The sequence below is a fragment of the Callorhinus ursinus genome, unplaced genomic scaffold (assembly GCF_003265705.2).
Source record: "Callorhinus ursinus isolate GAN/ISIS: 27379988/994484 unplaced genomic scaffold, GSC_fseal_2.0 scaffold4, whole genome shotgun sequence".
Lineage (NCBI taxonomy): Eukaryota > Metazoa > Chordata > Mammalia > Carnivora > Otariidae > Callorhinus > Callorhinus ursinus.
The window spans coordinates 130,251,173-130,265,121 of record NW_027397066.1 but is presented as its reverse complement, the minus strand read 5'-3'; the positions used below and the strand labels follow the sequence as shown (position 1 = coordinate 130,265,121).

Here is a 13,949-nt window from a genome sequence, read left to right as displayed (position 1 = left end):
TAGCACAATGCCTCACACATGAGAGGCAGTCAGTAAGTTTTGACTGACGAAATGCACGAGAAATGGTGATCCCCACTATACTCCTTCCCGAATATCTCATTCCTTCTGCCTTTTCCTCTGTCCTCTGTCCTGGCAGCTCTAGAACCAGCTCTTCAGACAAACAAATTAGAGCACGTGGTCAGTTATCCTTTTAGATTATGTGGGCCCTCCAAGCACTGTGCGTACAATAAATATTACACATATGGTCAACTGATACTGACTTAAAAGAACACACATTCTTTTAAAGTCCTTTTTAATTAAAAAAACATGAAGATATAATTATCCTTCATCCAAGAACTATAGACTAAGAATCAAGCAAATGCATTTGCAACTTTCTATTTTCAAAAAAGCACTTGCAATCCTTAGCAAGCCAGAGGGCTGATACTGCACGGTTTCATTCTTCTGTCCTCATAAACTGGAGGATGTTGCCCCCTGCAGGAAAACTTAGGTAGAAAACTGTTCTAGAAAGATTACCTCCTGAAAGGATCCTTACTTTCGCTGGGGAGAAATCACTGGCCTGGCAAGGGCTTCTGAGAAAACGCAACTTGGAGACAGTGATCCCTGAAATGCAGTATTTTGCGTAAATTTCGACAAATGTAGGTGAAAAGGAAAAGCTCGTTGTTTTCTCCTTGCCCTGAGCCTCCAACCAAAAGCAGCGGGAAGCAGGAAACGTCCTCTTTCTGCTTTGCCATGAGAATAGCCACGGGTTCTCTGACTGTTCCAGAGCAAGAAAATGTAAGGAGATGGCTTCCATAGGAGAAGGTAAGGGAGCTTGGACCGTTTCCTATAATGCTCTGACATTCTGAGGCTCGCTTTATGCCTGGGACTATTCGCCCCTCTCGGGGTGTACATGTGCATGTGTTCAACTTTTAACATTGGTTCATCCATCTGGGGTTTTCGTTTTGATAATTCATGCAAGGTAAGGATATAATGGTATTTCTTTTCCAAATTTTTAAGCATTTCTCCTAGATATAGTTGACATTTCATCTACATTGAACTACACAGCCTTCGCTCTTGCAGCTCACTTTTGCACAAAGGTTTTCAAAATTTCAGACCACTCAGTGAGTGATGAAAGTGGCCTGCAACTTGGTGGAGATGGCTGCCCCGCACCGAAGACGGAAGCCACCCACCCTTTCCGTGCAGGAAACAGAAGCCATTCTAGATACTTCCTGCAGGAAGGGAGTTAACACGGGAAACTGAGTGCTTACACGATTTGCTTGACTGAGCTCGAAGTCAGGAGCCACCACGGGACGGTTGAGATTTCCAAGTCACCCCCAGGAGCCGCAGTTCAGCCACCGGGCAGGTGCGGGCGCTACTCGGAGCACAGCCGCTGCCTCCACAACTGCGATCTGCAAAGCGAACCGCGACGGGGGCATCTGCCACTGGAAACACACACCGCTCCACCGTTCCTCCCCAGCACGCCGAACGGCAGGAGGACAACCTCACTTCCAAATCCCAAAGCTCCTGGACGAACAGCTCGGTAGCAGAATCTAAATCAAGTCTGGAACTAGGGCTGCAAAAGAGCCTGGAAAATGTAGTTTCGAGCCTCCGCCGCTTACAGTCCAGGAGAGAAAAAAGCTGTAACCCAGAAGAAGCAAATTGCCAGCACACCACCTCACCTCGCCAGGGAGAAGAGCTTCGCCTGGGTTCGTCCCTCTTCCCCAACTTGTACATACGGTCATTTCATACATAGCCCTGGCGGTTGTCATCTGTCGCCCGGATTACTAGAATGGCTTCCTAACTGGGCTCTCCTTCTCAAGGCTCAACCAGCGTCAACTTGTCTTCTAAACAGCCTTTCTGAAATTCTGAAATTCCAGGCTCTTTGGTAGCCGGTTTCCCCTGAGTCACAGAATAATGCACGAGGTCCTAACATGGCTCACAAGGCCCTTCGTGCCCTGCCAGCCACCTTCCTCTACAGGCTTACGCCAGGCTCGCTCCTCATTCTCGTTCCTTTGCCTTCTGCGACACATGCTCCAAGCACTCCGAACTTCCCTGCACGTGCTATGGCGCCTCGCAATGCCATCTTTACATACATTGTTTTGCTGACTGGAATACCATGCTCCCCTTCTCTGCTTAGAGAACGATTCTTCCTAGTTCACACTCCGTATTTTCCAGATGTGATGCCTAAGATCATTACTATGTACTATTTCAGTGCTTGTATTGGGGTATTTAAAAGGCCAAGCAGTAGATACTCAAGTGCCTCTAGGCAGCCAATTCAAGAGTCAAAAGATCCTTCAGTGGATGACAGTTTGGTTTGCATCCCTCTCTCCAATGTTCTCTGAAGGTTGCCTTTTAAGAATTACCTATTGTTGAAAAACATCCTACAGAGCCCTTTTGTAATGAGTACTTAATTACCTAATCAGAGCTGTGTTTCACCTTAACATTAGTGCTGTATAGGATTTTGTGCAATCCTGATGTTCATCTTATTTATTGAGGACTGGATATTGGTGTGGACACTGATGGTTATCTCTGTTATCAAGCAATCTAGAAGCTCTGACCTAGAGGGAGCTTTTACATATTGGCCAGTCAGTCCTGCCTATTATATTAGCTCTAAGAGAAGACAGACGATGTACGTTCATCCAAAACTAATTACAACAGGAATAGGTAGGCATAAAATATATATCTGCTGAATGAGGGAATATAAGGAGTCTACCTATTGAATACACGAGATCATCAAGGATGAACTCTTTTAAATTAGGGGTGAGAGATGACACCATTTCTACTTGATAGTAGTGCTACTCTGTTCCTATCTTTCTGAGAGTGGCTTCTATTGCTGATTTTGGAATGTCAGTATCATGGTATAAAAGGTCACTGTGTTTAAATGCAGAGAGACACTTAGTTTATATAAACACCTTTTAAAACTTTATGTTGGTCTGACTTACCTTATCACCTATACGTATGACTTATCAAACAAAAGAAGAACCCACCTGTCCCCAGAAACATTGCCTTTCCAAGGCTGCTTGTACAAACCAGAATTTATTTATTTATTTTTAGTATTTTCACTGTTGGGGTGGACTTCCTTATTGGCTCACCCTTCGGCCCTCTACTCGGCTTCTTTTCTATGTAGTTTTCCAGACCCCCTCAACACACCTCTTGCTCCACAAAGGGTTGCATCAAGAGCTCAAAAAATAACTCTCCTGGAATTCAATGCCCATATTTGTTTTTACTTACAGCTATTTTGCAAATTGTATTCTTCTCTCGTTATGCTGAAGGTGTGGATCATATGTGGTCTTACTTGCTTTTGTTATCGTTCTGGATAGTTTCTAGAGGATGTGTAAAGAGATTTGGATTTTGGTGACTTTCATTATCCTTAGAATACTAGGTTCCCATTTTTTTCCCCCTTGGCCAACCAATTTTAGAAACACTCCATGGCACAAGAGATTGAGTAAGGGACGGCACCATAGCAAGAAGAATACTTTAGACTGTTGTACACCATTTCTGCTTGACAACAGTGCTACTGGACAAGTTCAGCTTTATGAATTTGGTGACCAAGTAATAACGCAGTTCATAATAGTCAGTCTCTAACAGCTAAGAGCTGTTTCTCAGAAAGGCAGATTGTTTCAGAGAACCTGGCTTTGTTCCAAATCTTAGGGTCTTCTTCAGTATGTTTTTCCTATCAGAGATTATAAATGCTTCAGAGTGACATATTTCAAGTACACTGGACCCACTGAGTCAAAAGCAGTGATGTGCACAGCTGCTTGTATTGTTGCATTGCGTTTACCACCTGGGTGTATTTTACCCTGGATCCCTACTCAAAACCCAACTTCTGGTCAGTCAGTGATCAGTGATCACTGTAGCTTTTCCTAATGTACTTGTGTTCAGACTATGGTTCACTAGAGATCTTCATTTTGTTTCTGAAAAGTTATATGTCTTTTTACTTTAAAAAATATAGTTGATAGATTAGACACACATAGATGATAATCACACTGTGTCTGGAGTTAAAGGGAATTTTTAAAGTGTGATCTTATCTGCTTTCTCATAATCACTTTTTTGTATAGTCTTGCACTGGTTGGTGTGCAAATATAAGCACAAATGTCTTCTTCCTCTTATTCTGAAATATAGCATATGACACACATACTTCTGAACCTTGCTCTTTTTCACTTAACATTATCTCTTTCTATATAGGAAAAAAGAGTGTCTCTTTTTGTACTTCTTAATATGCACCAATAAATGTATTATTTTAATCAGTCTGCTATTGATGGGTATTTGGGCTATAAAAAAATGTTTCAATCAATCACCAAAATATATCATTTTGCACACACATGCAAGTATATCCCAGAATTAGGATTGCAGGGTCAAAAGATTGAAGTATTTGTAATTTTTGACAATAGCTGCCAAATTGCTCTTTATATGAATTATACCAATTTATAATCCCAGCAGTAATATATGAGAATGCTTGTTTCTTTAAAATCTTACCAAAACTTTATCAAACCTTTGAATTTCTTCAAATCTGAACACTTAGTTTGCACTTCTGAGATAAGGCATCTTTTTACACATTTAAGGGGCCATCTGTTATCTGCCTATTTTATCCATTTTTCTCAAGTGGATGGTATTTCTTTTAAAGATTTTTATTTAAGAGACAGAGAGGGAGCGTTAAGTGGAGGGAGAGGGACAAGCAGACTCTGAGCACACAGCCCAACACGGGGCTAGACCCCACAACCTTGAGCTCATGACCTGAGCAGAAATCAAGAGTCAGATGCTTAACTGACTAAGCCACCTAGGCACCCCTTGAGTGGATGGTCTTTTATTGATATTTTAAAATATCAAGAGATTAGCCCTTTGTAAAAATAACTTGCAATTCTTGTTCAAGTTTATCATTTGTCTTCTGACATATGGTATTTTCTCGCCATGCACACTTTTCTTTTTAAATTGGACTTAACAACCCATAATGGCTAACAATCTATAATGGCTACAAGATTTTAAGTCATAGTTAGAGAACTCTTTCCCACTGTAACACTATAAAAGAATTAAACTAGAGAAATAAGGTTAAGCTTTCTGCATAGCCTTCTGATCTGTTTACAAGGGGTTTTATGCAAAATAGATCATCATGGGGACACCTGGGTGGCTCAGTCGGTTAAGCGTCTGCCTTGGGCTCAGGTCATGATCGCAGGGTCCTGGGATCGAGTCCCGCATCGTGCTCCATGCTCCGCGGGGAGCCTCCTTCTCCCTCTGCCTCTGCCTCTCTGTCTCTCATGAATAAATAAAATCTTTAAAAAAAATAGGCCATCACTACATAATAGGACCTACTCCACATCTCAACCGTGGTCTCTCACACAAAGCTGCACAGAGAATTTGATAAAGGACTGCCTTAAGAATTGTTTCCCTGACCAATGAGCTGTATCAAACAGCTAAGAGGCTTATCCACAATAGTTTTGTGACGAACTGAGTAGGGAAGCCCTTATTTGAATCAAAGGCCTTATACAGCCTGTAGGAACTAAAGCATCAAGTAATTACCACCTATGTTCACAAGCCAAATGAAATTTCATGTGCAGTATGAACAAAATTAATTGCTCATTTATAATATATAAAGGGACAGTGTTTGACACGAATATACTGATTTCTAGATTTCTGCTTGAAGGGAGAAGAGATGAAACACTGGTACAAATAAATGAATAGTGTATGATTTATATAGTTATATCCAAATAACATCAGCTACCATTTGAGTGTCTCCTACTTGCCAGGTATTTGTAACATTATAAGATGTATATCACCATTTTACAGATGGAAAAGTATGGCCCAGACAGATCAAAAACTGTCTTTAAGTTCAAAGAACTGTTACTTGGCAGAAGTGGTATCCAATATGATAGCCAAAGCTTAAATATTTTCCATCAGATTACTATGGATCTCCAAATACACTGTGTGGCTGGTAAGCTCTCTCAATTGTTTGTGGGTTTGTTTTTTAATGAAAAATGCTATGTGAGAACTTGCAATTATGATTATTTGGGCCATTACAAACATTCCTATGAAAAACTATATTAATGTGTTTTCTTTTGGTTTGGAATCTGAGTCACCTCCATATCCGAAGGGTATTAGCGCAGTAGCTAACTAAATAAACACTCTATGTATTTGCCAAAGGAGTGACATGAACCTGTAAATCATGGTAATTAAACTGCAAGACCTATACAATCTATGTCAGGAAAAAAAATTAATTTTGGTTAAGATAGTATCTATGCTCATTTAAATTAGAAAATCTAAGGCAGTAACCTGGAAAGTTAAGTACTGCATATGGTTATATGGAATGATCATTCTAGAGGGTGAAAATAAATGAGACTACAGTTGACCCTTGAACAACAAACACAGGGGCTGGGGGCACCAACTCCCCCCCCGCACCAACCCCCACATAGTCAAAAATCCACCTTAGACTCCCCCAAAACTGAACTACTAAGGGTCTGTTGATCTGAGGCCTTACCAGTGACATAAACAGTCTATTAACACATATTTTGTATGCTATATTATATACTGTATTCTTACAATAAAGCTAGAGAAAAGAATATGTTTATTAAGAAAATCATAAGGAAATTTTACACTACTGAACAGTATAAAAAAATCCTTGTATAAATGAATCCGTCCAGTTCAAACCTGTGTTGTTCAAGGGTCAACTGTAATTTACTCTCCATACAACTTCTGCTAGAAACTTAAGCTAGAAGAAATATTTGCAACGATTTCATATTCTACACAGGCAAATCCCATGTCCTATGCTGCTACATAATGAGTTAATCAACAAAGTTAACATCTGGTATCTAAGAGTGGAAAAATTTTTGTCCCTGATTATCAATTATGTAAACCATCATTAGAAATTCATCATAAATGTGCATTACCAAATCATTAAACAGTCAAAATGGCTGGATTCACTAAGTATTTATAAATAAAAGAAGGAAACTTCACTGGCTTCATCAACAAAAAGTATTTCTATTGGCTCCTGAAAAGGATTTTGGTTACTATATTTCACAAAACTAACAATTTTTTGTCTGCAATATGCTTTGCTTTGGTCCCATGGACCATGACCAGAGGACCATGGCCCATGAAAAGGTCAAGGTGACTGTGAGATCTTTTTTGTGCATACTAATAAACGAAAACAAAACACATGCATATGAGAAGCATCACATATTTAATGTCAAAGAATTTGAATTCAAGTACAAAAATTAAACAACACATGATTTCAACATTAAAAAACCGGAACACTTACTATTTAAACAACTATACAGTGAATATCAAAAACACAAAAGAAGCATAACTATAAAAACCTGAAATGCATTAACAGCAAAATTAAAATTTATTTCTATAACAAATAATTAACTAAAATATTTAGAGTTATTTTCAAGGACCACAATGGTAGACTGTTTTTCCTTTAGTACTGCATAAAATCTGTATCTTAATCTTTTTGCCCTTCATTTCTTTCTACATAATAGATGCTTCTGGTTACATAACTGTTATAATCTCTAATACAGATAAGTGATCCTTGGTAATCAAATCTAGGATAACGATTGTCTGCAAGTGCTTAAATAATTTGTGAAATGCTATTTGGCAAAGTTATTATGCAAAAATTTAACATAAACTATTGGGTTCTACTGCCCACTCAGGAATTAGAAGTACTTAAAATCCCAAAAGTTTAAAAAGAAGAGTAGTTTGCTATACCTTTATCAAGAGAAACCACTGAATAACTTTTTAAACTTAGCATTTTTCCAAGTTCTACAACTGTAGGTTATTCTGAATTATGGTTGATGTTTACTATGTTGAAATAAATATATATTTATCATTTTAAAACCAAATGTGCAAACCCGATTCTAAAATAAAACGGTATTTTAATTGGCATGCTTTACAAAGAAACTTGCATACTCGTGTTTACAGTATCTTCTCAGAAGAATGAGGCCTGATTGGAGATATAGAGTCGCTGCCCGACATGGCTGCCACTAGCAAGTGATACCGTTGGTGACAAGGGACAGCCTGGACAAGAATGAGGCCTTGAAGTGTAAGGAAGCACGCTGGGAGTCCCAGAAGAGAGAGTAGCACTAACAGGGGAAAGACTATTTATTGAGCTGCGACGGAAACTGTAGTCTGTAAATAAATACATGAACAATTATGCTGCACATCTTTATGGAAACAAATTTAATTCAAAGAGACAAAGCATGAAAACTATAATCACAGTTTAACATAATGTTCTAACATTCAAAATCCTGCTAATACTATTTCGCTGGTAAAGACTGTTTCAACATTCACAGCCCTGCAAATCCTGATAGTTTTATCAGTCAGTCCTGTTCCTTTCACTGACACAACACTTCAGAGATCTTACTAGAATGCATTCTTGGGTATCTTTTACTTGCAAATCTCTTAATTGTTTTGTGTGGTTTTGATCACAGATAAAAGAGAACCTCTGATTTCTCTTGTCCCACAATGCAGCTCCTTTTAAATTTGGTTCTGATGCTAAGGGATAGTCCATGAAGAAAAGATAAAAAACAGCAAATTCATATTTGCTTAGTTTTTTTAAACTGTATTAGGCATCAAACCAGCAGAAACATCCTCCCTTGGACTGCAAAAACATTTGGTGTAAACTAACTGTCCAATATTTCATTATTTAAATACCAATTTAACATCTGTATAACTCAATACACCAATTTAACATTAGTGTTCCTACTTGTACCATAAAACAGTAAAATGAATCATGTTTATAAAGTAAACTTCAAGAAACCATTATCAACTTATAGGATAGAAAAATCCAAAAATTAAGACCAAATTATTTTTTAAAAACCAGTTATATTTGAAATATTACTATTTCACAATAAACATGCATCTTATGCACCAATAATTTCCTGCTTCATTAACTGTAATGTTTATATGTGTGTATGAATATTAAAGACCAAATTTGTAAATCCTGTACTTTCCAAAAACTCAACTATGTTCTTTAGGGTAGAATAAGCCAAGGGTCTAACAATGACTATAAAATGATTATTTATAAAAGTTATGGTGTTTCTAGGAATGGAAGAAAAGGAATTAGGTAATATAATGTACAAATCAAGTTTTTTCTATATTTTCCTGGTATTATAGATGAGGCCTAAAACATATGAGCATTAACTTAATGTTGTCATGGGACTTAATATTTAGCCAACAGGAATGAGATCAACTGCAGGAGAATAAGCTCAAGCAACATCAGTAAGGACCTAGTTAAGAAAAAAAATGGAAAAAATAAAAATCAGTTAAATATAGGTTTAATTTCTAGCACTGTAAAACTCTAACTTGATTCATTTTATAATCTTTTTATTTTTATTAATGGTACCATAAAATCAATAAAAGCAGTCTGTTCCAAGAAGACAAATACATTTAAGATATCCAGTTCAAAATATTTTCAGTATTTTGAAATTGGATAAGGAATTACTTTGATATCATTTGCTTTTCTAATATCCAAAGTAGGATAAGTAGATTATCACAGAATTGTTTTTCTTCTCTTAAAGGATCCACTATGCCTAAAGGGTATGGTATTTAGTATTAACAGAAACCTTAGTGCTCCTATAATTCAAATTAATTGCTTTAAAAAAAAGTTCTGATTCTCTCCTCCTAAAGAGTATTACACAAATACAGTCAATTCCTTATTAGACATGTATCTATGATACAACTAGCTCTTTCAATTTTTAACAATGTGGTCATAGACTATATGATTCAGAGGAGCAGATCTTTAGTTACACTTCTGTAGGTGGGGAAAATGTAGTTTTCAGAGAAATCGCTTTCACTTTGGGTTTATATCCATGCAACAGTTAATGCAGCCTATTCATTGAAATGTAGATAAAAGAGACATATATCTTCAGGGAATGATTTCACAAAGAAGAGAGCCAGACAATTGGCTACTGGCATAGTACTTAGGTCTGAAAATGGGCATTTTAAATAGTCTCCTACTGTAAACCTTTAATTTAAAAATACATTCATCAACTGTCGTCTTCTCACATTTCTAAGGAAACTAAATTAAAATACAAAATTTAAAGTTGACTTTGATGACCTCATTCATAAAGGCTAAATCAAGAGAAAAAAATTTCCCCCTAATACTAAAAAGATTAAGAAATGAAAAGCTTCAATGTTCATAAGATTTACAAGCATTTCTAAAATAAATTTTATTATAATGTAAGAATCTAAATATGTTCAGAAAAAATCTGGGTAATTAGAAAATATAATGCATATCAAACTTAAGATAGTAATTACTGGCATAAACCTAGATGAATCATGTTTTCCTTAGATCTAACATATAATATATATCACAGAAAATAAAAATCAGAAAGCATCACTGATTTTTATGAAATAAATTAATAAGTGAGTCAGAATTCCTAGCATATACTTACTTGCCCACCCCTGGTTTTTCTTCCCAATGAATATCCTTAGCTCTTTAATCCCACTGTTTCTGTCTCAGACTTGGATCTGTCCTCCCCTTTCCCCTTCTTAAGGGAATGATAGAGCCAATTTCAGAATTTAAGTTTTACACTGGTAATTATTCAATTGTCTTAATACTTTTTAAACTGAGGTACAATTTACATACAGTGAAATGCCTATGTCCTATGTGTTCATTTCAATGAGTTCTGATAACTCTATAAACCTACGCAACCAACACCTAAAACAAGATAGAAAACATATCCATCAATCCAGAAGAAGTTCCTTGTGCTCCTTTCCAGTTAATAGCCCTTCTGTTGGAGGCAACCACTTTCTGATTTCTCACTATAGCTTAGATTTGTCTGTTCTGGGACTCCATATAAAATGAATTTTTTAAGAAATTTTAAGCCTAGCTTCTTTCTCTCAATATAATTTCTAAGACTCATTATGTTGTGTATGTCAGTTTACTCCTTTTAATTGTTCAGCAGTATTCTGTTGTATGTATACACTGTAACATTTTTTATCCATTTACCTGTTGACAGATAAATATGTGAGTTGTTTCTAATTTTTGACTATTATGAATAAAGCTGTTACAAACATTCTTATACAAGTCTTTTTTGTTTTGATATGTTTTCATTTCTTTTGGGTAAATAACTAGGAGTGAAACTGCTGGGTCATAGGGCAGACAGATACTGTTCCAACCATTCCCCAGTGTGACCATCCTACATCCACACCAGTAAACTATGAGAGTTCTGGCTATTCCACATCCTCACCAACATTTGGTATTACCAGTGTTTTGAATCATACCTATTCCAGTGATGTGAAATGGTATCTCCTTTTGGTTTTAATTTGGATTTCTCTCATGACGAATAATGTGTTTAGTTGCCCATTTGAACATGTTCTTTAGTAAAGTATGTATTCAAGCCTTTTGCTCATTTTTATTGGTTTGACTTTTTATTGTTGATATTAATAAAATTTTTAACTAATCAAATTCTCTAATTCGAAATCATAAACCAGGGATAGGTTGGTCCTCAGAAGTCTCTAATTCCAAACACCTCTTTCACTGAAGAATGACACAGACAAAAGATGGTTGATTAAGTGACTGCTGGATACTCCCACAGTTAAATGAAGAAAAACGAATTAAAAATTAGGTCTCCTAATTCCTAGGAAAGTATTATTTCTACTTGACCAAGCTTTTGCACTCTGGCAATCTTCTCAAAACTGGGTTGGGGAAAGTGTCTCAAGAGGCTGATACAAACGGGGTAGAAATACAATAGATGGTGCTCCAAGCTATCTGGCTGCTGCTTGCACCTACCCACACCCACATGTCCCATTTCGACCCACACAGCTCTGCATTCCCGTTTTATACGCTAAATGTTATCTAAGAATGCCACTTGAAAAAAAGGCCCTTTTGCAAAAAAAAAAAAAAAATACAAATAATAATAAAATGACTTGCTCTAATGTAATGATTAGAGATAGCATTTTGATCAAATCGTACAGAGTTTCATATTTATAACATGAATGAATACAAACATTTTCAAAGAATAACTTTGGTCTATACAGCAAATAGGCTTAACCTTAAGTGCCAATTCTCATCAAGCAGTAATGGCTCAAAGGACCCCAGATTCCCAAGGATTTGGAAGCTGTGGCTAGTACGAGCAGAGTAACTGTTGGGCCACTGACCTGGGAGCGAGGGCAGAGACTGGGCAGCACATTCACCACCTGTTTGTCAGTCCCACTTTTGTAAGTGATAATTTAATCTACTACCTTTTTCTGTCTGACACAAGAGATAAACACCACCAGGATGTTCCTCAGTGAACATCTAAGCAAGGGATGTACACTGCTTTACTCCATTTGTGTCTCATTTGTTTGTTTCTAATTCTCTTATACATCTTGGCCAAACGCCATGGATTCTCAAACTGCTTTTCTGCTTCATGTAAAGAGGGAGGAAGCCCTTAATGGAGACTTTAAATTGAGTTCAAAGTGTCTTCTTATGCTTATTTTGGCTATCTTTTTCTTCTGGTTTGTTTCTGACCGTACTCACTAATTTTCCATTAATAAGTACATTCCTCATAATTCTCCTTGGTAACTATTTTTTTTCTTCTCCTTAACTATTTCAGTTCTACCTTCACATCCACTCCCTCTTTTTGATGTACCGTTAAGTGTACAGTTCAGTGGTTTTTAATAGATTCACAAAGTTGTGCAACCAATACCACTATCCAGAACATTTTCATCACCCTAAACAGAAACTCGGTACCTATTAGCAGTCACTCCCCTCCCTCTCCCCCAGTTCCAGCAACCACTAATTTTTCTGATTCTATTGATTTGCCTGTTCTGGATTTTTGATATAAATGGAATCATACAATTTATGTCATCTTTTTTAACTAGCTCCTTAGCATTTGTTTTCAAGGTTTACCCATGTTGTAGTATATATCAGAACTTCATTCCTCTTTAGATCCCTTGTGTGAAAACACCACATTTTGTTTATACACTCATCAGTCAATGGACATTTAGGTTGTTTCTACCTGTTGGCTGTTATGAATAATGCTGCTAAGGAGTAATGTGTACAAAATTTCATGCGGACATATGCTTTCAATTCTTTGGAGTAAATAACTAGAAATCGACATGCTGGGTCATAAGATAGTTTTATGTTTAACTTTTTGAGGCGATATACTGTTTTCCAAGACAGTTATACTGTTTTCCCCTCCCAAAAGCAGTGTATGAGAATGAAGCACCTGATATTTTGATCTATGAGATACATTTCCCATACCTGTAATACATGTTCCATACCTTTAATACATATTTTAAGTACTTCTTTAAGAGATTTCTATAGGATCTTTATTAAAATTTTTGAAAAAATATCATTTCACCATTTTATTATTTCAATTTCTAACATTCAAACAGGCCACAACTGAAATAACTCAGTAACTTTCTTACTGAGTTCACTGAACTTCATCTGCCAAAGTGTTAACACTTGTTAACACAGCATTGTATATACACAGAACATAAAACATGGCTGGGTTCAAAGAGAGATTTAAAAAATCTATATTATAGTGTAAGTGACATTTATCATTTATTTTATACTTTCCATACTAGTAAAGAATTGTCAAGAACTGATGGTAAAGCAGAGGAAGGAATTTTCAAAATTGCTAATTATTAAACAACTTATAACCTATGACATATTTAAAAATCATTAACTAGAAATTTTTAAGTGATATTTTTGGCTACAACAAATTCGTTATTATCAAATTTACTGGCATTTTTACCTCCTTTACTTGCCCTATTACAAAATTAAATTAAATTTTGACCAAAACAAGGTATTTTTACCCTCTACTTAATTTTTGCTATAGGCAACTGATAGCAGAGAGCAAGAAGTAGACATGAAATGACCACTGTTTTCTTCTAAGACTAGGCTCACAGAGTAGCTTAGGTCAGTTTTTCTGTTTTAAGATAATTTTTAGGAGGTATGTTAATCTTAGTAATGGTGGCTTGGATAAAAACGAAAGTTATTATCTCTAACTCCTTTTTTATAAAGTTCTAGTTGGTTAGTTCTCTGTTTTTAC

The 13,949-nt window shown here is 36.4% G+C and overlaps 1 protein-coding gene across 7 annotated transcripts in view; it reads right to left on the bottom strand.

The window, feature by feature from the left end:
- Nucleotides 1-3,258: 3,258 nt before the first annotated feature.
- RBM46 (RNA binding motif protein 46) overlaps nucleotides 3,259-13,949 on the bottom strand; it is a 216,253-nt gene continuing 205,562 nt past the window's right edge. For 3 of the 7 annotated variants that reach the window (XM_025874349.2, XM_025874350.2, XM_073892391.1), the window contains one exon: nucleotides 7,140-8,094. In XM_025874349.2, coding sequence (XP_025730134.2) covers nucleotides 7,895-8,094 — 200 coding nt within the window. In that variant the 3' untranslated portion in view covers nucleotides 7,140-7,894. The other 4 variants (XM_073892390.1, XM_073892388.1, XR_012378050.1 and 1 more) reach the window with 4 other exon arrangements.